Genomic DNA, 27,357 nt, shown 5'->3' on the forward strand with positions numbered 1-27,357 from the left:
GCAGAGCAACTAACGTAACTTTGTTCACAGTTCACAGTTTGAATACGATAGGCTTCATTGATTTTTATTTTTAATTTCCCACTGCTGGTGTTTGCTACTAGACACTTTCCAGTGGTGACAGAGAAGTGGACTACATCATAACGTTCTGCTTTACGTGAAGTGGATATTCCTTTTTAGCAATATATTGAAACTCAAAAAATCCGGAGCCAGACTGGAAACATTTAGTTGAAATCCTAGGGTCAGGTTTTTTGTTTGTTATTTAGTATCTCCTGAGGTTCAGTGCTGAGTAGGAACTACATTGTTCTTACAGGTGAGATTTTATTTGCTTATGAAATGGTGTGTGTTAAAGAAAAATTGTGGATTGTCATTTGCTTTGTACTTTATAAAGAAAAGTCCAGAGTCCCTGAAGGAAAATCTAAAGGTTACAGTGGGGCTTTCATTTTACTTTGCTTTTCATCCACGACCCCAGGTTTAAAAAACGGAGTTAAATCATCTGAATGTCCTTAAGTCTGGAAGTGGTGAGAGTCCAGCACTCCTGATAGTAACATCCTTTCTTTAGGGGTTCATTATGGACACCGGACACTAACCTTAGCCTTTTGTTTTCTAAAATCTTAGTGTTAAGAGTCATCTCTTTGCTTAATTATGTAACAAGCTCCATAGGGCCTCTAGTTCCCAGACCCCAATTTTTATAATTATTACAAAGAGGACATTACCTTTGCAGCCTATACTAAAGACTGTTTTATATGAAATGTTTTCATGTCCTATAAAAATATCTTGGTTCCTACAATGTAAGTGCAGTAACTTAATTAAAAATAAACTGCTGTGGCAGTGTGCAAAGGAACAAATGAGCTCAAACGGTGAAGCAAACACTCAGAATTTGTTCATGTTCACTGGCTCAGACTTATTTCTCCTTCCTGGAGGCTTTTGGGTAAGTCACCTTTAATTTATAGGTGGGCCCCTAGGATCTCCTGACACCTTCGGTAGGAAATGTACAGGTCCACTGTGGGTTACCCTGCAGTAACCTGTGGTGGTGTTGCCTGGGAATATGGTGCAGGTTGTCTACCACCCACTACTGAAGTAATAGGTGAAGCAAGAGCCCTCTGCCATGTGGATAAGAATACAGAGCTTGACAGTATCTCATGGCTTTATAAAAGTATATGAGCTCTGGGAACAAATCTGTTAGGATGAATTATTGATGTTAGTGATGCTTACTGTTGAAAGTAAGAAACCAAACTGCAGTTGTGAGTCCTTCACCCCCAAAAAGGTTGTCTGCCTACCATTCTTCGCTCATTCTGCTTTGAGGTTCTCTAATTAGGCTTTGTCTACTCTATTGGTTTCCCCAAATAAAAACAGTGATATATTTTTATGAAAATGTTATTTTTTGTGGTGCATTAATGGGCTAATATTCTTACATTATCTGTAAATCTGTGTAAATAAAGGCTATTTTTAAAACCTGCCTGTGCTGTTCCAAGGCTTCTTTATATTTTTCAAAAGGCTGTAACATTGGCATTATAATGTGAAAGAGGAGAGCACCTCTTCTGATAGTAGCAAAACAAAATAAAACCTTGAGTAATGCGAAGCAGATATTTGCTCGTGACTGACGCTTTTTTTTTTTTTTTTTGCCTCAGCGTGCCGGACACTTGCAAAGTACAAACAGTGAAGAAGTATTCAGAAATTAATATATTTATGCTCTGAGGCCTAAAAGATCCTTTTTTACATAAAAGGATGGGAAACTGTTTACATTTATTTGTTGTAGAATCATTCCAAATATGAAGTTTATTTTTCTGTTTTAGGCTCCTAAGGACCCAGTCTCTGGATTGGTACTATAACAATGTCAAAAGCCGCTTTAAGTGTTTTGGAAGTGCCAAAGTCCTGAAGAATTTATACAAGAAGCATAGACTGGAGACCGGAGTTTGTCCTGATGTAATAGGTAAGAACAACTGTGTTGATTTCTTATTAGCTTATCTACTCTAACACACAAGCTGAGACAATGGAAATTCTGAGATTATTTCAAAAAAGATTTTTTTAAGGCTTTTTTTTTTTAAAAGAAATACCTCAGTGGAGAGAAAAAAGAGGTGAAGTGTCTAGAGAGCTGTTTAAAAATTCAAAGAATGTTTAATCTTAATTATGCCAGTGATACAGAAGAACTTTTATCTTCAGTCCATAAAGTAAATTGCAGTTTGTATTCTAGCCTGTGTTCCAAAATTTATCACAGTTCTGAGTAGTCAATGAGTGAGAAAATAATTTTGCATTCAACATTTGGCCTTGGACCACATTTCCATGGTGTTTGAAGAAAAATTTGGTTAACATGGGATATATTCAGTATCCAAGTTGACGAAAACTTAGATTTTCCTCACTTAGTTTTGTATGCTTAGGGATCTGAAACTGGCCACATTTTATTTTTGTATTGATGTTTGTAAATGGTTGAAAGATGCCTATTAAGTATTGGCATCACCCTTGTAAATCAAAAGACAAAATTCTTCCTTAACTATGGTGTTACAATGCATCATCCCATGAGAAGAGTAATTGAAGTGGTGTTTGGTGTCGTACTGGTAACTTTAGCAAATTACTCAAAACACAGCTAGACGAATGTTTGAAATTTCATTGGATTTATTGGACCAGATACTTTCCTAAGGTAATTCTTTTGAAATTTGTACAGATACTGTAATTTTTCTGTAGTCTTTACTTCGTCTTTTTCTGAAATTATATAGGATAGTAAGTGCACTTTCTAGTCCTTAGTGAAAATTATAGGTGTTTCTTATGAATATTGGCATAAAAGCTTCTAGAGAGAAGCGACCTATGCATTAAATTCTGATTTATTAGTATTTTTGCTTTCTGTGTATCAAATTCACTTTTCTAGAGAAGATTCCTTACCAGTTGAGAGCACGTATGTATGAAGACAAGAAAATCCGTGTCAGTGAGGGCAGAAGTGAGACAATGGAATTACAAACTGTGGGGATGGATCCTTCAGAACTTTACTATGATGTGTTGCCTTTACCTAAGCGGTAGTCTCACTGAACTTGTCCTTGAATGGAAGTGTGAACAATGCAATGATGAGTTGCAGTGGCATGTGCACTCTCTGTGAGACCTTTCTAAGGAAGGCGTTTGAGTCTAAATGTCATTGCTAACTTTCTTCTACTCTCCATGTGACTGTTAGGTAAACCTTTTGTTCCCTTTGAAGATAAATACTAGTATACGTGTCTGGATTTTGGCTTCTTTATACAGCATTGCCCTTTAAAATGTAGAATCTATTTCAACCCCACATGTCATATTAAAGGCAAATTCCCTGTACTTCTACCATGTAAGTTTTATACCTAGTAGCTTCTTCCTCTCTCTTTCTTTTACTGTACGAATAGTTTTCTCCATCCAAAATGAATGAGAGGTCTTTCGTATAAAAGCAGTCATGTTTTGTACAAAAGCTGCTGCAGTCATGATTTATACAAAAGGTAGGAGGAATTTTCTGGTTATTCCTCTTTGTGTGCGGGTGCCACCATATCTTGAGTGAATATTCTAATCTAATAATGCGTCCGCTGTTAATGGGTACTTCTTATACTAGCGCATGGTACTGTCTTTTTTGAGCAGAAGGAGGTTTTTTTGAAGGAAGCTTTGAAAATGAAGGAAGCATTTGTGGCAGTGACTCTACATTCTACCGACAGACAGAAGGTATGCTGCTAAAAACTTGTTTGATTAAAACACAGTCCTTACACTTTGAATTACTGGACAAATAGCCTAGAGTGCTGGTAAGTCTTTTTCAAAGATCCAACAATCCTTTAGGTGAAACATTTAGCAAGGTACTGAAAATCCTTTCTGTACCATGCTGGAATATCCTGCTTCAGTATTACAGTTAACACATGCTTATTCTAGTGTGATTTTCTTCATGTTCAGTTTTTGTTACTTCTCTCCCATTTCCTTTCCTATGCTCATATATTTTTTTCATTCTCTTTCTTATATTCTGTTGGTGTTTATAGGAAGTTTGCAAATTATCTTCCTATGATTTCCTCGTAACTGTTTTGCTGGATTCTAAAATAAGTAACATAAAATACTGTGTTTTATTGTATTTAATATTTATATTTAAGAAGTAACATAGAGATTGAGACAAATTTCTATGTCTTAAGGTGTTTATTTTACTGTGCATAATTATGGATTGAGGAAATGAACTTTGTCATGAACAACCTAAGATTTGAATATACGTCCAGAATATGAGTCTGAATTTTGGAGCTCATTATGCAAAATGTATATATATAAAGAACATGGTGGTCTTTCTTATTCTTCACCTAGGACACAGCATGATGGATACGCTTGCTGTGGCCTTACGTGTTGCAGAGGAAGCAGTGGAAGAAGCTATTTCTAAGGCAGAGACCTACAGTGACAGCCTGGTAACATTTTCTAAAAACCTGTATTAATTTAAATAGAACAATTATGTTTCTTTTAATTTGGGTAGTGCTACAAAAACAAGTAGATACAAAAGAAAACATAAAAAAGTAGTGACTATCTCATGCTGTACCTAGAGTTGGATGTGGGTTTTATGAACTTGTAGCCAAGATGCATGTTGCATTTCAGAAGGTGACATGCAATGTAAGTACCTGTAATTTCTTCCCACAGTGCCAATAGGGCATATTACCATTTCCTGATCTATACCCTTTCTGTGAAAAGGCTGTTTTTATGTGATTTTAGCAACTACAGATATCCATTTTCATGCAGGACAAGCAGAACGAGGCTTGTTACTTGCAAGAACACAAGGAGGACCTCATAGAAGAGCTGGCCACAACCATCGTGCAGAAGGTACAGCATGCATTTTTTCCCTAGCTTGCTTAATAGCCAAAACACAATCCTGTAGTCTGGTGAGCTTTGACTCTGCTAACAGCAAAAAGAATGACAACAATATAGAAAGTAGAGTAAATGACAAGTTGCAACTTCAGCTATCACAGTATAGGCTTAATCAGCTACATCTGCCAGAGAAATTAATTTATAAATAAGCTTAATTCAGTGCCTAAACTGATGGCTTACGCCCTCAGAGTTGAGAGGTACCACTCTCTCAGGTCTGTGATATCCTTGCTTGGAAGAGGAAGCCCTGTACGTCACTTCCCAAAAGGCACAAAGTTTTCCAAAGTAAAGAAGTGTGGCTCTTGACCATACCAACTCTACTGAACCCTGCATCTGCAACGCATACAAAGAAAACATCAATCATTAGAACAGAATTCCGTTAATGATGGTATGAGAGACACCCTGAGGGTTCTGTGATTTTTTGGGTGTATCTGATTTACGTAGCTTTTTCCGGAAAGCTCATTCTTCTCCCTGCAAAGCTTGCAGTTGGCACTGACGCAGCACAGAAGTGGAGGGCTAGTGGGAACAAATACCCCTTGAGATTGTCTGGACAGTCTGGAGCAAGGCAAGACGAGCATGAACAGAGTGCTGCTGAGCTCCCGTGATCAGTAAAGTAACCACTTTGCTAAGTCAGCCTCCCTCCATGTGAACTAAGCTAATTGCCACATCTGTGTACAGGATGTGGCATTTAACAATGTATGGATCACACACCAGAAGAGGAACATGTTGTTTATAAGGCTATCAAGAAAGGCCAGAAGAGCAGCAGCTCAATGGAAAAAAGTCTGCCTTCTTTTCTAATAGGGATGTTAGAAGATTAATTCTGCTTATCAGATCTTTGATAGTCCAGAGCCTATCTCAGCCAAGCTTGAATTGCTACCACTTTTGTCAAAAGCTGCCTAACAAGATCTTTTATGCCATTCTGTAGGTATTTTAAATTGGAGTCAGAAAAGTTGTGGAAATGAAGTGTAGCAGGATATAATCTGTTAGTGTAGGGAGACAGGTGGTCTATAGGATCTTCTCTCTCTCTTAAGACAGTGTAGATTTTCAAAAACAAAAATAGTACCTAGACACCTAAGACCTCTTTGTTTTCAGTAGAAATGTGTCTAGATGTCATGGGAGCCTTTGAAATTCCCCTCATGTCTAGTATTTTATGTTTCACTGCAAAAATTCTTGTCTGAGAAAATACTTGACACTTAGATGCTGCTAATGTTTAAAGTGTTACTGTAGGAACAGGTTTCCATGTTTATTTAATTCACCTCTGATGTTCTACAAGCATTGATTATGATTTATTGTATTAGTGCTTATGTGCTTGCAAGCAGCATGACTTCAGATGAGAAGAAATGCATGCAAGTTGTCAGAATCATCCTTGCATGAACTGCAGCAAAAGCAAAGGGAAACGCAAATGTTCTTCCTAGGCAGTTTGCCTTGAGACAGGGTTAATGTAGTTTTTCTCCATATGGCTCAGACAGTATTTTCCAAGCACCTCTTTTTTCCTCCCCTCCCACCCGCTGTCCCCCTACCTTACAGATTATAAAGAAGCAGAAAAGCAAAACTGAGCAGGCGGAGGCTGACTTTGAATGGCCGCCATCCAGGAGCAGTGGCCTGGCATCTGTTGCTGTCTCAGATCAGAGTATGCTGACTTTTCCAGGGAGCCGCAGGGGATCCTACACGTTATGGGTGAGTGACTTAGCACACCTATTGATGTTTTCTGCTGCGCAAAACTGGAAGATTGAAATCATGGATAAGTATACTTACTGCCTGGAATGGTATGTAGAGACTTGCAGAGAACAAGCATTAAACCTGTTTCTGGACAAACTGTCGCTCAGTTGCATGCTTTCCTAGCTCATCATGGGCCATGGAAGTACATCACAGACATAGCGTTGTATTGGTAAGTGTGTTGGGGAGGACTAAGTTTGTCATATGAGCAATCTTGCTGCTTGATTTGAATGCTAACAGGACTCAGTGCCTGAGTGTCTGTTCCTTAAAACAGTGTTTATGCTCACTTTGCTTTTTTTTGGATTTTTGCTGAATGTTGTATTTTCTTCTGTACAATGTTAGATTTCTGTAATGTATTTTTTTTCTTCTTAGCCATCTTAAAGAAAACAGCCACCACCAACAACAAAAAAGTAAACCCAACTGTAGAGCACCATTTATGTCTTACACTAGAGTATTTCCTCCTTCTTTCACTTATTTCTCAGCACAATGCCTTTAGCTCCTGCTATAAAGGTGAAGAAAATCTGACAAGCTGCATTAGTAACATTTTAAGAAGAACAGCAAGGGAAAAGAAGTGAAAATAAGCTGTAGGGTTGGATAGGCTGTTTCACAATCGGAGAGTGAGGACAGTGACAGATGAGTTCCAGGACGTTTTGATACAGTGGTTTAAGCTGCTGCTCCCAAGTGTCCTGCTACTGCGACAGTAACCACCTTTCCCCCACTGAGCAGAGCCACCAGAATTGAATGTGTGCTGTGCCTTAGTTCCCAGCGAAGTTTGCTGGCTTACACTGCCAGTGAAAATAGATTTATGCCAGAATATAAAGACTGTGGGCCAGAATTGCTGAGATACAGACTCACATTCTCGTCCCCCAGCTATTTCCAAATTGAAGGAGTAATGCCTTTAAGCTGCTGCTGTTAACCAAGTGATCACAAGTTGTCAGGGTGAGCGTGTTTAAGTGCTTTGCTCTGTAGCTCCTAGGTAACTTGCTTGTGGAACATAAGAGCCGGAAGAGGGAGAGTTAATTTTGTGTCTGACTCAACTGAGTTTTCTTTCTGGAGTTTAAGGACAGGACCTAGGGGAACATGCTGTTCAAATCTTCAGTTATTACACCAGAAGCCTGTTGTTGTTCTGCATTTGGAGAGTTAAGCTTGAACTCAACAATTTTGAAATTCTGTTCTGAAGTAACAAGTTTGAGCCCCAAATTTTTGCCAGAGGGAGGCTCATTGGTTTGAGAAATAGTAGACTTTGTGGAAAATACTGGAGTAGCAGAAATGTCACGCTAAGGTGAGAAAAGCCGCAATGAACAGCTTCAAAACTCCTACAGCCATCAGTCAGTACTAGAGATCCAGATGCGTACAGTGCTTTATAAGGACTTTTTACCTCTTTACAGGGTCTTTCACCAATTGTCTTCCCACAGCACGTTAAGGAACACAAATTAATTTGGCCATTTGGTCTGGATTCTCTCACCTCTCCCGTAAATTCAGTTTCTGCCTTTTGCTTTGCTGGGGTTGTTGTATTGTTTTCTTTTGTCCTTTGAAGTGCTCATGTCTTTATTTTTGCTTTACTTTGAATAGAGGAGAATTTTCTCAGTGTAACCAGACACCCTTGGAAAGGTAGCATAGCTCCAATTGCTCCCGTAGCTAATATAGTTGCAGTTATGTTAGCCTATTAGGCTAACAGAAATAAAGTCATAGAAGCTGTAACACGGGGTCTACTGGAAAGCATACTGAAAGGCAATTTGTGCAGAGCAAACATAGAGCAGTTACAGCCTGCTTGATTCTTATCAACAGTAGTGGAACAACCCAAATTCCTTTTCCTGAGCTTGCTTTCCATTCAACTTTGCTTTCATTCAACTACAAATGATAAGCACGCATCTGTCAGCAGATTTGGAGGACTAAACTGCATCAGTTTCTCCTCTGTATATCATTTGAGAAAGTTACCTTTTCTGCCAAAATAATTACAATATTTTTTTCTTTCCAAAACAAAACCTAGCTTCTACAGAAGCTGGCAGAGAGGCTTTATGGCCCTTTCCAGGCAAAGCTCCTTACTCCCTTCCAGGTGGATTTTGGAAGTCTTGAGTCCAAGCTCTTAACAGCAAATCTTCATGGGCTCTACTGCGATAAGTGAAGTTTTCGTATTTCCTAACTGATGACATTATGTTGACCAAAAAAACCCAAACTCTTGATTTGTATATACATCCTACCATTGAGCTGTGTGTGTTGGCTTAGTTTGAGCAGAGATTTGCCTGTAACGATAAAAAGCCTTTCTTACTAGTACATGCCACAGCTAACAAGCAGGCTCTTGCAACAGATTTATTAGGGCAGATGCTCCTAGTGTAACCAAGGTTTTTGTAGACAGACGATGTGGCCACAACAACCCCAAGGGAAGCAAAAAAAAAAGTGTGCATTTTTTTCTATCAAAGCAACCCAAGTTGACTATTACTGGATTAGAGTTATGTACATGAACCTGTTTCCCAATAAGGATTATTTAAGTAGAGCTTCCTCTGTTTAAGACTTTCTTTGTTACCTGGCAAACAACTTAGTACTTGAAACAAGCAGAAGCAGGATAGATTAAATAAAAAGGAAGAAGAAACATGATTAACCGAAAGACAGGCATGCAGAGGAAAGGGAGGTAAGGATAGCAAATCTTATGGCAGTTAATTTAAAACTGGAAATTTATCTTAGAGCAAATATTTTTATTTGTCTTCTCTGTAGAAGATAATACATATGGTTTTGCTAGCACAATAAAGCTAGTAACATCCAGTTACTTAGGGCAGTTGCATGCTACAACACTGGCCTGCAGAAACCCATGTTTATTATTGCATTGCATTTTATTACCAAAGTCACTTGCTTACAGTGGTGAGGGGAGAGCTGTAATAGTCCCAGATATAACCGTGTGGTTATACCTGCCAAGCAATTTTTCTTTTAATCGCAGCTGTTTGTGTGTGGCTCATCCATATCAGCCAGAAACTTCCAGTGGGCTCTGGAAGCCCTGCATTACCTCCCTGCTCATGCCTCTTTGTAGTAGGAAGTAAATGCTCTATGCAGAGAACTTGAGCTGTGTAAGCTGGGGACAGCACAGTGCCAAGAGACCAACTTGTCATGAAACTGTATGAGACCTGCTTGATTGGAGCAAAATCTATTGATATTCATATCAAGGAATACGCACGTGTGCGCACGCACATACACACAGAGTATCTCCTTGAAATATATTATTGATTGTTTAACTGCAGTATTATGGTGTGGTAGTAGCTACAGATACTGTCTTTTCCTTTTTTTTGCCTCTTAGATTTCTTTGAGAACCCTTGCCCATGCTAAAAATAGTGATACAAGGCTGAATATTTTATTTCCCCATCTCATAAAAACAGATGGATGGCACCATCTGTTTCTCATTACCAATAAGCAAAGGCTGTACAATGTTGGAATAGGAGGAGCTTAGAGCGATGGGTGGATGCTTTTCTGCTCTCAGTCCATTTCCCTCCCGTACATCACTGCCAGTGAGAGCAAACGACCAGTTGGCATATTATACCCATTTAAACATTGATGGAGTGCAGGCATCCTGGTGTGTTCTAAGTGCTGTATTAGTGATCTTTATTTTACAGCTAAAAGATTGCATATATAAGCAGAAGCTCATCCATAATTTATAGTATATAAAACAGCTAGGGATATAGGGAAAAGGAGGATATCATTAAATACACATAATGATGCACCTCAGGGGAAGCAGAAATTTACTGGTTAAGCTAATTAGAAGGTCCACAGTGTACTGACAGTTGTTTATTTTTTTCTTTTTTTTTTTCCCTCTGATTTGTTTTAAAGAGAAGGTTTCACAAGCCTGAGGTCCAACACTGCTTTGGAAATCCCTGGAGGTTTTGCAGGTGCTCTATATCTTTGTAGGTTTGTCCCAAACAAATATTTGAAGAAAACCTTTTTGAGGAGGAACCTGTTTAGCAGTCATACAACACAGCAGGAGAGCTGCTTCAGATGAGGGAGGCATAGCACTGTAGGAAGTTGATGCCAGCTGACATCAGTTCTTACTTGTCAATGACTCTGTATCAGAAACATCACATTTATATCTAATGAATAAATATGTTACGTCATAGGGAAGATGGAGCTTTTAGCTTTCATACATGAGCTGGAATCAGAAGGTTGCACAGAGTGTGTTGCTGGGACCTACTTCCAATGAGGCAGGCGTGCATTTATACAGAAGCCCATCAGCTGGATCCTGATGGGTTATTTACTGTCTTGTTTCCTTCCAGAAGCAGCCAACTGCAGCACTATCTTCTCTGCACAGACTCGGAAAGAACAGTACACTTTGAGATGGAAAAGCACTTGGTACTTTAGAAAATAATGGGTCTTTTGTTATTCATATTTATTATGAGAAGTTCCAACTTTCTCTAAGTACTCTGCAGGTTACAAATCTTACTGTCATCTGCTGAGTTTGCAGGTGTAATATTGTAGTCTCGTAGCAAAAGTGATCTGGAGTTACCTGGCCATATGACACTTCATGCATTTCAGATCAAGGCGGCCCTATCCATAATAATCAGATTGATTTCCCTTCTTCCACTGCAGCAGAAGGATAGGTTACAACTGCTTTTGCAATTCTGTCTCAGCAATTAGTACTACTTTTTAAGATTTCAGGTGGCTAAATAATCAGTGCAAGGCTAAACATGATAGCATTGTCCTTTTAAAGTTGTTTGTATAGTTTGAATTTCTTTGAGATATATCTCTACCAGAAGATTACTGATTCTTGGTTTCATAGTACTATGCATGCACTTGACAAATATGCAAGACAGTTTTGAATGCTAGATATATGATCAAGCCCATCAGGGCTAAATTCAGCTACATTACATTTACTGCCATCAAGCCAGCACAGGTTTTCAGGCATGAAAGGGAGTAGGGGAGAGGGCAGAGAAGGTTGGTCATTCTATAATGTTATTTTCCAAAGAATGTAGATCATATGTTGTTCTTTCAGTTTTATTTTGTTTTAAAGATGCTATCCTAATACACTGCTGGGTATCACAAAGCTTTAAGGTCTAACTTAAAACTGTGATGCTCAGAGCTAGTCTGCCTGACAAATCTTGCTTTATTTTTAGATGAAATCAGGGTGTATATTGTCACAGCAAGAAGCAAATAAACACAGAACACTTCAGGCTTCCTCTGTCAAGTGGGTGTTTGAGTAGGAGATGCAGTGATTCGCTCTGATGGGCGAGTGCATTGCTGAGTGCACTGCACTTTGTAGACGAGAGTCGGAATGGAACATGAAAGGTTGCATGGGGCACTGAGCAACCTAGAAATTAGTGAAAACAGAGTGGTCATGTTCAGTAAAGAGTATTCTCTTGGAAAAAAAAGTGAGTTTATGTGTGAGGCTGTAATTAGACCTGAGATGAAAATGCCAGTTCACCTCCTTCCCCTACCCCTTTATACACATGCACTCTCCCAGTGGGGTACACCAGTAGTAACTTAGAATCGTACTGCCCTACACCAGAACAGGGATCTGGCCTTTGCAGTTGCTCAGCTTTCTCATCTGTAAATAATATAGTAATACTGTCATCACAGGATATCAACTGAGCTCTCAGTATCTTCACATGAAAGGTGTTACACAACTGGGAAGCATCTTCCCTGTTTGGTTTTTGTTGTTTTTTTAAAGAGATGTAATAGGATATTTAAAGTTCAGGAGGAGGGAAAAAGAATGGGCCATGGGGGAACATGTGAGAAATAGTAACAGCTAAATGAACAAGGGTACCTGTACAGGCATTGCTTAGATTACAGTTGCATTGGTACATCTGCCCTCTAACCCTGTCAAAGCATGTTACAATTGATTTACCACAAACTTGTATAGACTTGTTCACATAAATCCATTACGTTGATTGAACTATGCTATCTTATGCTCCTAGCACTTTCCTAAATTGTTAGCCCCATAAGTACAATAAAGGGATGTTTATACTCATCTTCTGGAACCAATATTTAAATATCAGTTATCACTAGCTTACAAATTCCTTGCAAATCCCTTGCATCCAAAGCAATAGTATTTTCACATGTGGGGCCTGCTTATTTTTTGGGGGGCAGGGGGGAAAGCCCCTTAAACACTATGACTTATACTTCTGTGTGGTGATGTGTAGAGCTACTTGCATGCTCAGCAGCAATGGGTTTGTTAGGGAATAACCTCCTGCCTGTCTCCCTTGCAATCCATCTCTGGATTCTCAAGGTCAGCTAATTCAAACTGAACCAAAATAAATGCACACCCAAATGTGGCTCTACATATTATTATACAGCTGTGCAATTCATACTGCTGACAGACCCATTCCTGATTAACTGAGCATTATCTTTGTACTATTTTTAAAGGAGCAATGCTTTTAAGGGGATCAGCTGCCTGAGAGGCCCCTAGAAGGATGGCAAACCCACCTAAAGTGCAGCTGGGCTATGCCTGTGTCACTAGTGAACAATAAGCCAGCTTGGGGAGACCCTGGAAGCTCTAAGGCTTTTGCAGGAGAGGGAGCAGTCATCTTTGCTTTTTCCCAGTCTGTTATTCAATGCTTTGCCCTGATGGCTGGGATATTCTAACCAGAGTTTAGGTCAGGCATGAAGAAGGGAGTTTTCTTTCAATTGAGTGTGAAAATCTGCCATTCATCTGCCTGTTCTTGCCCTTTTTCAGAAGCCATAGGGTTGTTAACAGATACTTTGCCGCATACAAGATTAACTAAGGAACAGATGCTTGAAACCCTTGGTATTTTACTCCCACTGTTAAATGTCTGGACTGCATACATTTGAGCAGAGCAAAAATCACTTGCAGGGATAAATAGGCTGTGGCAGAGTGGCACCATTCGCAAGCTCATACTGTCTCCTTCCTGGTGTGGGAGTTTACTTATCAGAGGGTGCATTAGCTGTTGATGTTTAGGGATTGCTACTGTATTTGCTCAGGTGGGTGGGACCTGCTGGTTCTGTCTGTGCCTTGATTGTATTCATAGAGCACAAATGAGAAGCAGGCGAGGGTTTTTGCTGCACTGCTAGCAGGCATAGCCGTAGAATTTGCGGGTGAGGAGAGGGGATGGTTAAGGTTGCATCTAAGTCATCTGTGTTTGTGCTGTCAATTCTAGGCTGGGTCCCTGAATAAACAAGGTAATCTTCAAAGCCCAAACTAACAGCTGCCCCACAGGTCAGAGCTTGCACAGCACAGGACTCTGCTGCCCAAATCCAGAAGTGCCCTCCCTGCCCTCAGCCCCGCTGTTGAGGTCCCAGTACCTGCAAGGGCTCCTGCCGTGGTGACCCTGCAGCTGCCTTACCCTTGTGGCACCCGGGGTTCTCAGTCCCTCCTGAAGCTGGAGAGTCCTTGATCTACTCTAAATAAGTGCAGAGTAAATTACAGTTTTACTATTTAAACCAGACTGAAGAAATAGGGTGAAATAGGAGGGACGTGAGGAGAAAAACATGCATGACCCAGAATATCCTTTGTAGAGTTCAGTCAGTTGCTTTTGGGATCTATTTTGAATTACCACTTTGGCTTCTCTTTAGAAGAAGGAGGAATTATCCATAGTCTTTCATCTTTTGAGGAAGAATGTAGAGCAAAATATTTATATTGTCTCTCTAAACAATATGCATATATTTAAGAGAGTTATTCAAGGTGAAGAATCCATAGATTATCAACATTAGACTCAATATTCACAAGCATGTTTTATAAAAAGTTGTTCTTGCTTTTTGGTTACCTATTTTTATTTATTCGGTGTTCAGAAGCATGAAGTTGTAAATTGTCATAGACAGAAGATCGAATATTTATCTTTAAGTAGTAGGAGACATTGTATGTGATTACTTTTTATTCACTCCTTCCTTCTTTAATCTTCAGAAACCATTGTCTCTTTTTTTTTTTTTTTTTGAAGGCCAGCAATGAAACAGGACTGTACATGCAAAAGTGATTCCTTTTAGTGCTAGCCCAGTACAAGATAAAGGCTGAGTTCCCTCCATCCAGACATTATAACTATGCAACAGAAATCCCCTGAAGAGGGGTAAAAAAACCAGAATAATAATGTGTCTGGAATTTCTTTTTGAAACAAACCTCTCACAGCAGATACCAGTAGGCAGGATTTGATGGGGAACTCATGTAACTAAAGTGTTTGGAAATGCCTGTCAATATTGTAACTATATTTTGCAAGTGGTGCTGTACTGCACAGCAATCCAGTATGCAGCGCATGCCTCTGAGGTCTGTGTGCAGTGAACATAGCCAATGACCTGTTGGGTTGCAATGCCATCTGCTGATGTACCAATTTATTGCAGAAACTAACAGTTGCAATACCTTAGTGTCTGACTGCAAACATACAGGGCAGCCTTGTAATTAATGGCAAATAAATATACCTAAAACAGCATCTGGCTGACAGGGTTTTTTTGCTGAGGAACCAGAACTTTTGGTTAGAAAAGGTGCCGGTAGTTTTAGCTGGGAAGGAAGGATCTTCTTGACGTCTCGTGTCTTCATAAATCAGGACCAAAGTTCCTACATTCCTGCCTCCTTTTGAAAATCGTATCTAGGCTGCTGTATTATTTGGATACTTTTGCAAAATAGACTGGATTGATTCTTCTGCCCTTAGATCTTGTTGCTGTCCAAGTTTGTAGGCAATTGGTAAGGATTCAGGGCCATGACTCCTCCATTTGGTCGGTAGATATCCCTTGTTCCAACGCGAACTGATCCAAGACCCTATCCAGGTAGCTGGCCTTATTTCCAGGACTTCCCTGCATCCATGCACAGGGAAACTACATGGAGGACCAGCCCCCAGGTAGGCTTCTCAATCCTGTTCCTATATGTTAAGTATTTTGCTTCCTATGCAAATATCCACAAGGCAAAAATATCCCTTGTGGATCTACAGATGGGCTGCTATCTCTGTGATGCATGGAGGCACAAATGCAGCACAGTAATGTGTGCTTCTGCTGCCTGCCACAGGTAAGCGTGGCAGTGAAGTCAGCAGCATGGGCAGGCATGTACATAGGTTTGTAGCCCATGCTGAAGCCCATGCTATAGCTGTAGGGCTGTTGAGTTAGTGGTGCCAGCTGAGTTGAAGTTGATTTAAATGTGCCAACCAAGATTAGAGCTTTTGCTGTGTAACCTCACACCAAATAACTAACTTTGTAGTTTGCTCTTAATTGCAAAAGCAACAAAAGGAGGTCTTGAGTCTTTTGCTTTTCAGATAGAGTCATCAGTCAGGCCGGTAATTGATTGGAGGTAAACTTGTGGACAAACATTTGCTTTTGTGCTCTGAAAAAAATGGCCATGTTTATGCCAATGTAGACTGATTTGTCCTCATGCCAGGATATGCTTCTGTCCTATTCCGACACCAGGCTTGGCTATTGACATTGCTTTTTTGTATTGTTATCGGTGTTACCAGTGATTTGAACTGCTATCAGGGATGAGTATTTCCACTTTCTTTTGACACACGGAAACAAACTCTACAACTCAGAAAGAGTTATAAAGCAGGTATGTTTATTACGGCGCCGGGGTCGCACTGGGGAATTCTCCACCAAGAGTGCTCCCAACTAGTGTGCCGTTAATCTTGGCTTTTATCTTTGAGACTATTACATATTCATCACAGTTCTTAGAAATCATTTACATGACTACACCTTTTACATGATTAATTACATAGATACATTAGTTATTTTATTCCATGGTCTTTACTGCCATCTAATGTCCTTTGCTGGCAATTTCAGTCCTCCAGGTGGTCATTTACTTCCTCTGGTGGTCGTTTTGTAGTCTTCATCACTTGTCCTTTTGGTGAACCCTTTCTCTTGGCACTGCACGTTATCTTTGTTCCAAACCATTAAACTGGTTCTTAATGGTACTAGTTCCTTCATCGTCTCGAACAGTTCGTTTCACAGCCTTTGAGCTTCTTATTGATTAGTTACATTCCATTGTATATACTTTTAACACTTGACTACTCAGCTAAATATTTCTTAAACATCTGATCTTCAAACAATCTTAGTTAATCACTTGACTAAGCAATCTAAAGGTCTAAGGATAATACTTCAATTAATCACTTGAATAGACAATCTAAAGGTCTAAAGATCATAGGAATATTTAATTAAAGTATACAATAATTCAGCAGCATGGTTTCAATCCCCCCTTTTCTATTTCCTTTGCAAATTCTTTTGCAAAAGTTCATACCCCTCATACTGATACCGATTTGAGGTTAGACTAGCCCACATTTGTTGCATTATGGATATTATAACATTCTTTAAACAGGCAAGCATCATACAAACTATTCCAATTACTATAAAAATTACAATAACATTCTGTAACATAGATGCTAACCATCCAGAGAGAGAAAACCCTAATTTACCCAAAATTGTATTTATCCAGTTCCCTTCCAAATCCTCCCTAATACCTCTACTCTGCTGGGCAACTTGCCTGATTTTGCTTATTTGCTTGTTCAGGTCCCAGGTTACATTGGGAATGTGGATACAACAGGTATCACTACTGAGGTCAAGGTATCCACATAATCCGTGTTCTTTTACGAGCATAAAGTCTAGCATATAGCTAGCCTATGCTGTAAAACCATTTTTGAGGTAGCTTGTAGTTGTGTATTCAGAGTAGTACAAATTAGTTTCCTGACAAATTTTGGCCAATTGTTGTTTTATCAAATGATTCATCTTTTCAACTTGGCTACTTGCTTGCAGCTGATGTGGCGTATGCAGCTGCCACTCTATTCTTAGCATCTTGCTAAGTTGTTGTACTATTTGTGCACAAAAATGTGTACCTCTATCTGATGATATCACTGCTGGTATTCCAAATCGAGGTATAATTTCATTCAACAATACCCGAATAACCTCTTGGGCTTTGTTCTGCAAGGGAAAGCTTCTGGCCAACCTGAAAATGTGTCTGTTAACATTAACAAGTACCAATACCCCCCTTTTCTTAGGAGTTCAGAAAAGTCTATTTGCCATTGTTGCCCTGGGATATTACTTTTTTCAATTGTGCCTACCTGTACCCTATTTGTTGTATTAGGATTGTTTTTCAAACAAATTTCACACTGCTGCGTCACTTGTTTCACCACAGTATACAAATTGCGACCTACTATTCTTTTGTTTAGATCCTTATACAAAGCATCTGCTCCCCAATGAGTTTTGCTGTGCTCATCTGAAATTAGTCTCCACAATATTCTAGAGGGTATTATAATACGTCCATCTGGTGTATACACCTATCCATTGTCTTTTTCTTTCCCTCCTAAATCGTCGATCAAATTCTTATTTTCCTTTGAATATTTTTCAAAGCCTAAATCTAATTTCAATACTTGAAATTTACCACCTGGAATTAGAGCCAATGCCACAACTTCCGCCTTTTCTGCAGCTTGTCTGGCCTCATAGTTTCCCAATTTATTTTCAATTTCCTGTTCAGTGTTACCTCTTTGGTGTCCTCTGCAATGCATAATAGCCACTTTCTCTGGTAATTTTACAGCTTCTAAAAGTTGTAAAATTTCTTTTGCATGTTTTATCTGTTTTCCCTGGGCTGTGAGTAATCCTCGTTCCTTCCAAATGGCCCCGTGGGCATGCACCACTCCAAAAGCATATTTAGAATCAGTCCATATATTAATTTTTTTCCCTTTTGATAATTCTAGGGCTCGAGTCAAAGCAATTATTTCAGCCTTCTGTGCAGATGTCCCGACAGGTAAAGATTTAGCTTCTATTACCTTATGGGTGGTAGTTACAGCGTAACCAGCCTTACGTTCTCCTTGCTTCACAAAGCTGCTTCCGTCTGTGAATGATGAGTCCTCAGCGTCTTCCAGTGGTTCTTCTTTCAGGTCCGGTCGACTGGAATAGACAGCTTCCATGGTTTCTAAACAGTCATGTATCACAGGTTCTGAGGTATCTCCACAGAGGAAAGATGCTGGGTTTACAATATCAGTAGTCTGTATATTAACATCATCCTGTTAGACCAAAATCGCTTGATACTTCAGAAATCTGGAAGGAGAAAGCCAATGACTCCCCTTTTGTTCTAACACTGCCGAATCTGTATGAGAGACCAATACTGTTATTTTCTGACCCATAGTAAACTTGCGGGCTTCCTGAATATTGAGGACGACCGCTGCCACTGCTCGCAGGCATCCAGGACATCCTTTACTCACTTCATCCAGTTGTTTGAAGAAGTATGCAACCGCTCTTTTGTCTGGTCCTAGTCACTGAGCAAGCACTCCCAGTGCTATGCCCCGTCTCTCATGAGAAAATAACCAAAAAGGTTTTGAAACATCCGGGAGGCCTAAGGCCGGGGCTTTCATAAGTTCCATTTTTAGCTTTCAAAACGCTCTCTTTGTCTCTCCTGTCCAAACTAGTTCTGACGAATTTTCTTTCAGTAATTCATACAGTGGTTTTATCAAAAGTTCATAATTATATATCCATAATCTGCACCAACCTGTCATTCCAAGAAAGGTTCTGAGTTCTTTTATCGTCCTGGTTTCCGGTGTGCGGCAAATAGCTTCTTTTCGTTCCGCTCCGAGTTCTCTTTGTCCTCCCGAGATTTCAAATCCAAGATATGTCACTTGTGATTGTATCAGCTGGGCTTTCTATTGAGAGACTCGATATCCTCTCAGTTCCAAAAAGTTAAGCAAACTTACAGTCCATTGCATACATTCTTCTTCTGTTTCTGTGGCAATTAAAAGGTCATCCACATATTGTAACAGGGTGCCGCCTTGTGACGGGGGATTCCAAGTTTCAATTTTTCATGCCAATTGATTACCAAAGATAGTAGGACTATTCTTAAATCCCTGAGGTAACACTGTCCAGGTTAACTGGGTCTTTCTCCCTGTATCAGGATTTTCCCGTTCAAATGCAAATAATTTTTGGCTTTCTTTTGCCAAGGTCAGACAGAAGAAGGCATCCTTTAAGTCCAGTACGGTAAACCATATTTGACTATTCTTTAATTTAGTTAACAATGTATAAGGATTTGCTACCACAGGGTGCAAATCTTCTACAATTTTGTTTATTGCCCTCAAATCTTGAACCAATCTGTAATTTTTGCCATCCAGCTTTTTCACAGGCAAGATAGGAATGTCATACTCTGATTCACATTCCACAAGTAGTCCGAATTGCAAGAAATTATCAATTATTTCTTTTATTCCCTTTCGATCTTCTAACTTTAAAGGATACTGTTTGATTCTAACTGGGCCAGCCCCTGGTTTTAACTCTTATCTTATGCTGCATTTTTGGCCTTTCCCGGTATCCCGGAGGCCCGCACTCCTGGATATGCTTGATCTAAAATTTCTTGAGGTATTTGTTTTGCGTTCTCAGTCTGTATTAAAGCCAGGCTTAAGACTTCAATCAATTATTCATTTTTAACTTTAAATTCTATTTTATCCCTTTTAAACGCTATTTCTGCTCCCAATTGCTCTAATAAATCTCGTCCTAACAAGGATTTTGGAGAATTTGGCATGTACAAAAACTTAGGTATCTTTATTTGTTTCCCTAACTTGTATTTAAGTGGCTGTAAAAGAAAGCTTTCTCTTGTTGGCCAGTAGCTTCTATCACAGTCACAAAATCCTCATCCACGGGTATTAATTCTTGATTTAACACAGAGTAAGAGGCACCCGTGTTTATTAAAAATTCAACCTCTTCACTCCGTTCCCCTAGCTTTATTTTAATCAGTGGATCCGCTAGGGTAGATTCCCCAGGTCTCCGTCAATCCTCCTTAACATGGGTCTGTATCCTCCCTTTTCCTTTCCGCCTCTCTGGACACTCATTTTTCCAATGTCCCTTCTGTCTGCACCATACACATTGGTCCTCTCCCAGAGGCCTCTTAGGTCCCAGTCTTCTAAATCCTTTACTTTCTTGTAATGCCGCTACCAACGCCCGCTTGTCTTTCCTTCGGTCCTCCTCCTCCCTATTACTAAACACTCTCCATGCTTCATCTAATAAAGTCTCCAAATTTCTACCTTCTGCCGGCCTTAATTTCTGCAACTTCCTCTGAATATCACTTGCTGACTGTCCAATAAATAAAGATACTAACTGCTGGATTCCTCTCTCTGACCCCGGATCTAGAGGAGTGTGCCGCCTCATAGTGTCTCGTAATTTATCCAAAAATTCTGGAGGGGTTTCTTTGGGACCCTGTCGAATGGCATATAAGGCTGACCAATTGATTGTTTTTGGCATCGCCCGCTCCATTCCCCTTACAATCCAATCCCTGTAAGAATTCAACAACTTGAAGTGGGCCCCTTTATTCGGACTCAAACCCCAAACCCCAGGGGCGAGCACCAATGCTCTTTACCTCACGTAGGACATCTCCTCACGACTTACAGGTATCCCCTTATTCCATTATAACATACCTGGTCTCCTAAGAATGGTCCTTGTCTGTCCCTGCGATGATCTGGGTGAGTGGGGAGTCCTCCCGAGAAATCTCAGGGGTGCCCAGAGGAGTCCCGTCCTCAGCAGGTCTCGCAGCCAGACAGAGAAGGTCCCACCTGGGTCGCCAAATTGACGCACGGAAACAAACTCTACAACTCACAAAGAGTTATAGAGCAGGTATGTTTATTACGGCGCTGGGGTCGCACTGGGGAATTCTCCACCAAGAGTGCTCCCAACTAGTGTGCCGTTAGTCTTGGCTTTTATCTTTGAGACTATTACATATTCATCACAGTTCTTAGAAATCATTTACATGACTACACCTTTTACATGATTAATTACATAGATACATTAGTTATTTTATTCCATGGTCTTTACTGCCATCTAATGTCCTTTGCTGGCAATTTCAGTCTCCAGGTGGTCGTTTACTTCCTCTGGTGGTCGTTTTGTAGTCTTCATCACTTGTCCTTTTGGTGAACCCTTTCTCTTGGCACTGCACGTTATCTTTGTTCCAAACCATTAAACTGGTTCTTAATGGTACTAGTTCCTTCATCGTCTCGAACAGTTCGTTTCACAGCCTTTGAGCTTCTTATTGATTAGTTACATTCCATTGTATATACCTTTAACACTTGACTACTCAGCTAAATATTTCTTAAACATCTGATCTTCAGACAATCTTAGTTAATCACTTGACTAAGCAATCTAAAGGTCTAAGGATAATACTTCAATTAATCACTTGAATAGACAATCTAAAGGTCTAAAGATCATAGGAATATTTAATTGAAGTATACAATAATTCAGCAGCATAGTTTCACTTTCCACCCATACTTGTCTGAGTAAAACACAATTCTACTATCTGTCCTTACATCCCTATTTAAAACTAACTTTCAGAACAAGAAATAACATAATCCTCTACTTTTATTTATTCTTTTTAATTGGAGCTTATTAGAACGCTGTCACTTCTTGACCATTTAAATCTCTCCAGATACAAGAACTACAGAGAACTACAAAAGTAGTAGTGAAGAGTGCTAGTTCAACAGCCTCTTCCAGCAGCATCATTTCACCCTTTTTCAGGATCTGAATGCAGGGGTGCAGTCAAGCTATTTTAGCTTGGCATTACTTTTCTCTCCTTGAGGCCTTCTGTGACATTGAACCATCTTCAGTGAGAAGAGGTGGTACTTCTAGAAGAGCAGTCCAAAACAGATTTTATCAAAAATCCACATAAACTGTAGAAAAAGGATGAGGATGGCCCCAAGCCAAGCTTTGGAGGCACCAAAAGCTTTTTCCCTTGCTGCATTTGGAGGGATTTTCCTGGGAATTAGCAGCAGTTCCTGCATAATACCAGTTTCCTGCTCTCCACAGAGAGTTGGTAGAAACTGCGGAGAGCAGTTTCCCTCTGACCTGACCCAAAAGTTTCAGCACACAATTTAAAAGAATCAGCTTGTTTTAGATAAGCTTATTTGAGATCCTAGGCTGCTATGTCACATGGGGCTGTGTATACTTTCTTTTCTGTGCTTCCTTATTTTTCAGTGCTTTTTGTCCATCAGGCCCTTCATGCTTATCTTCTCCTTTTTAAATCCTTCAAGCTGTTGTGTATCTTCTAGTCCTTCTGAAAGATATATCTGCCCTATAGTGTAGATAGGCCTGAGCTAGCTTTAAATTGCTCAGCAGCGCTGGTAGCAGCATTGCTGCGGAAGCATGGGTCTGAGGGCAGGATTGCTAAGCTCCTTCAGTGGGTTTCGCAGCCCGTGCCAAGTTCTGCGTTGCCAGGGCTAAGCTGCTGGCGGGTCTCAGGTTAGTTGAGAGCCAAGTGCAGACACTGCCATCACTGCGATGCAGCCTTTACTGTGTTGTTTATGAAACAGCGAATGGTGTGAAGCTGCCATTTAAACAAAGCATCAGAAAAGTTGTCAAACCTACAGATTTTACATAATAAGAAAAAACATGTTACTTCCACTATCAGAGCCCAGGTTATCATTAAACAGACTACTTAAGTTTTTCCTGATTTTTTTTTTTCTTCTCCTTCTTACGATTCAGTTGTTTACGTAATAAGGGAAAATAGATACTAGTGATTAAACTGTGGGATATGTTCCTGCTTCTCGGTTCTTCAGCATCTCTTATCTTTCTGTGTTTGCCATATACATGGAAAAAGAATGTGCCCTGAGGGAATATTCTTGGTACTGTGAAGATAGTGACAGCCACAACTTGCTGCTTTCAGTACATAACAACTTTAACACAAAGATATCAGAGGATATGGCAGATGTGAACTGGACCTAATTTATTGTAAGAATGGGAAGTTCGGTAGTTCTTTCTTTATAACAAAGTGAAGTGAGCCACAGCACAGTTAAAACTTATCTTAGTTCAGGCTGCAAATCTGTGGCAGAATTGTTTATATTGTCCATATATCCTGGCAGGATGAAATCAAAGTTAATGAGCAAATTCCTATAGCAAAACAATTTATGTACCTGTCTGTATTGTGTTAAATTATTAACCTTTTTACAGGGTTAAGGAGGATTCAGATGATCTTGATCAGTTGAAGATCTAGTTTGAGTTTTGAAACAGCCTAAATATACACTTGAATATAGCTGGTTTCTGAAAGTGACTCATCTGAAAGATTGCCGATAATAAAATTATACAGTGCTATGAGCTTATTTTTAGTAGTTCATGTCACTGAATTTGAAAGACAACACTCCTGTGCATCACATTAGGACCTGTGTCTTTGCATGGACAGGACTAAGTTACGCGGTCATTGCGGTTACAGAAAATACTTGATTCTAGGGCAGTAATTTTGGCTTTTCCTCCAGAGTTCGGAAGCCAAACTAAATCCTGGTGCTTAGTTGTGTTTCTTTTTACTGAATCTGTTATGAAATCACGCTGCTGAGCCAAGGATACAGGAAGATTTGCAGTTAATTAAATCTTCTGGCATGGTACGCGGGTCCCACACAGGAGCATTTCAGATGGGAGGAGGTGCAACCAGAAAAGTGGTGTAAGTGTTGCTTTCAAGCCAGCAGGACTCCCAGCAATGTTTATGCTGTCCTGGGAATTGAAGGGACTTGAAAATAACTGAAAGTCAAGTTATCCTTTTCATCATCTGCACCAGTGCAAAGCAGAGCTCTGATACAGGCAAAGACTGGCCCTTTCGAGATTAACAGTTTTAGTTAATTATTTGTAATTTGAATATCAGTTAAAATGTACAAAGATTTGAGAGTGCCAACTTGGCCTGCGTAAAGAGTCTGAGCCACTTGAAAGCATACTTCTTAATGAAACCCTGACGTATACAGGCAGTCTTTTACCAACTCTGTTACGAAGGCCAAGACAGAGTTTGAGTGGTAAAAAGTTATGGGAGAAAAAAGCTAATTGTCATTTGAAAAAGTGATCTCTTTTGCCATTCAAGCTGCCTAAGCACATACTGTCATCAAAAGCAAAGTTACTAATTTAAAAAAAAAATTAGGCTGCAGCAAAATAGTGCCAAATGTTAAAATTTGACTTGAGCTACTGTAGCCTTGTTTCTAGAATTATGTATGTGATTTGATATGTAAGAGTGAGTTCTCCTGAAATCAGCAGGACAATACCAGCTTTCACAGTTTTTTAAAATCTGGCCAAATTTAATGTGACTTCTGTAACTGACCCCAGTGCCTAAGTCAAAACTAAAATGTCTGATCTATTTATGTAGAACCAAAGGAAAGCACCTTCCCCTCAGTAGTGGTCATTAACAACCACAACAGTATTTTACCTCATTTTGACTTGAAATGAGACCCTCCTAGAAACAAACAGATATGCAATTGTAGGCTATGTTGACTTCATAAGCAAAACTGCATAAAACTGCCCAGAATATTGTGGGATATGTATGTGCTAGCAAACGAAAGAATTCTGCATTAAAATCAGTTGAGTTGCACATCTATTTGTGGGGAACAGACTGTTTGCTTGCTTTTTTCTAATTTTTAACTTCTGCAAATTGTTACACCAGATGGCCTGTTGAGCCAACAATAGATCATCATGTCTCACCACAGTGGGATCTCTTTCTGGCTAGCCTGAGTCGAAGCAGTTAGATATCAGTCCTCACCAAGCACATTCCTAACAACTTCACCTTACTTATTTCTTTCCATCTGGTCCATGGTAGTATAAACAATTTCCTGCCTCATTGCATAGCATCAGAAATGCACATAAATAAGCAATCTCGTGCTGAAACAATTCTTTTGAACACATTAAATTCCATTTCTGGATGCTAGCAGATTCCACACTTCCATGGGTAACTGAATACTCATACTAATTGCGGTAAAGAGTTTGATAATTAAGTATTTCTATTTTTAAATTATGCTCTTTGCTTTTTATTCCCACAGAGGTCTCAGTCTGCATTCTCCCTGGCTAGTGAAGATATGCCCAGTAAAGGACTAGACCCTGCATCATCTGTGACTGAGGCTCTTTGGAGGCAGCAAAAAGGACAATTCAGGAAACAGAAGGAACACAAGCTTTCTGCATTACCCAGCTGGAAAAGTGTGGACAGGCTAAATGAAACAAGTAAATATTTCTAGTACGAATATGATTCTTTTTTTGGTTCTCACTCACATGTGGAATAAAGCAAGGACCTTTCCCAGGAAATTTCTGCTGACGTCTGTGCTTGCAGGGGTCACATGCAAAAATGTCTACTTGGCGATGCTGAGTGTCATGATTTCATTGGGCTGTGTCATTGCTTATCTTACCTTTTTTTTTTCCCAAAGAAAAGATTCAAAATTTGGGCCTTTGGGGAGTTGATTTTGGACTATTAGAAAACATTAGGCATCTAATTTGGATACATTTCAGAGCTTCTAAGACGTAAGAGCCCAAGGGCCCTGCTTTGTCACCTGTTATCTGTCCTCCAGTTGGAGGAGTTCTCAGCTGCCCATAGTCTCCCCTCTGTTGCACAAGTTAACTGTTCATGAGGTTATGTGGTGAACCAAACAGTGAAATAATTCACATTTAGGATTCCCCCTTACACTTTTATTTTCAACTCAATTGATGAATTCACCAATGCAGTGTTCTATGCAGCCCTACTAACTGCTGCTTCCACACAAGTTTGAGGAAGCTGTATGAGTAGGACCTTCACAGACCAGCAGTTTCCCTAGATCTATGTCCTCTGTCTTTCTGTGCATTAGGTATGGATGTGAATATGGATGGTGAGTAGCTTCCTAAGTCAGACCCATTCCTGAATAAGCACCCTGGGATAGAATGCAATTCCCTGCTTATTTCAAGATGACATAAGTACAGGCTGTCATTGAAGAAGGTGGTTCCTGCTCTTGGGGGGGGTCCCATTTCCATTGCCTTTCTCATTCTGGCTGTAGTGTTCATGAGGCTACAAGAGTGTAGCACCAGGCAACTGCTGCACAGAAGAGTGAGTTAGTTTTCATTGCCGCAGCTGCACAAGGGGAAGGGCTGAACTGCTCACTGCAGCAGCAGCCCCTGGCTCTAGGTGATGGGGAACAGCAAAGCTAACATATCTGCTGCTGTTGTCCTCCCATGACAGAGTCTGCTTGTTCCTGCTTCTTCTCTTGTAACAGCTGTAGAGCCCATCTGACTCCTGTAGCAAATTGGTTCATGAAGCTAAACAAGCAGAAAACTTCTCTTTTGTAGGGTGAGTTTACTGGTGCTGTAACTCCCACAGCTGGTTCACTGGCGCTGGCAAGCAGAAGCAGCCACAATATGTGTTTGGGTGTAGTGGGGACCAGGGATGGGGGCTGCCCATCAACTCAATTCATTTATCTGTAATGCCAGTTGATAACCTGGGAGACTGAAAATTAGACAGTGTCAATACCCCTCCTCCCCCAAAAAAGAAAGTGATAGTAAAGTAGTACTAAAGTCTAACTTAACTAAGTATGCATTACTTTGTGAACTGCTCATTCAACCCCCTGTCAGAAGTGGTGTTCTCCTGGGCATTTTAGTGGAAAACCTATTTTCAGTAAAGCAGTTAATTGGGTGCTTAAATTTAAGAACCCACTTCAATCCCATTGAATTCAACTGTTGAGCAATTTAGTACTTAACAATTGCTTAACCATAGCAGAATGACAAATTGACCCAGTTTACTTTCAGGTGCTCCACTCACAGGATTTGTTCTGCTTCTTTCATCTAAGAACCATATTTGTGATGAAATTGTGGTGCCTCATAGTAAATACCTGATTGTGCTAATTTGTGTAAATATGATCTCACCTATGCACTAGTAAGCAGCTCTGTATTAGGATACAGAAAACGAAAGAAATCTCAACCAAGAGTTTGGAGTGGTAAAATCAGTGGGCTTTTTAGTCATGTAGCCAAAAAGCAGTTCACAATTCATTTTGATTACAGTTTACACTGGTTTAAATGATTACTCAAGAGCCAGATCATGAATTAGTGCTTTTTTCCCCTTTACCACTAGTTTCACAATGAGAATTCTTAAATCTATTCTCATTTTCTCATGGACAAATTATGGCGTGTACCCAAAGAATTGTGTGCAAAATCCATTCTTTCAAGTAAGTGACACTGTTTTGGAAAATCTGGAAGGGAGCATTT

The 27,357-nt window shown here is 39.9% G+C and overlaps 1 protein-coding gene across 3 annotated transcripts in view; it reads left to right on the forward strand.

Moving 5' to 3' along the window:
- Positions 1-27,357, forward strand: part of MYRIP (myosin VIIA and Rab interacting protein) — a 129,570-nt gene that overhangs the window by 66,141 nt on the left and 36,072 nt on the right. For all 3 annotated transcript variants that reach the window (XM_075143179.1, XM_075143178.1, XM_075143180.1), the window contains exons 2-7: positions 1,794-1,930; positions 3,583-3,663; positions 4,279-4,376; positions 4,702-4,782; positions 6,352-6,501; positions 25,179-25,356. In XM_075143179.1, coding sequence (XP_074999280.1) covers positions 1,794-1,930; positions 3,583-3,663; positions 4,279-4,376; positions 4,702-4,782; positions 6,352-6,501; positions 25,179-25,356 — 725 coding nt within the window. The remainder of the gene's footprint in view (positions 1-1,793; positions 1,931-3,582; positions 3,664-4,278; positions 4,377-4,701; positions 4,783-6,351; positions 6,502-25,178; positions 25,357-27,357) is intronic.

The sequence above is a fragment of the Calonectris borealis genome, chromosome 2 (genome assembly GCF_964195595.1).
Source record: "Calonectris borealis chromosome 2, bCalBor7.hap1.2, whole genome shotgun sequence".
NCBI lineage: Eukaryota > Metazoa > Chordata > Aves > Procellariiformes > Procellariidae > Calonectris > Calonectris borealis.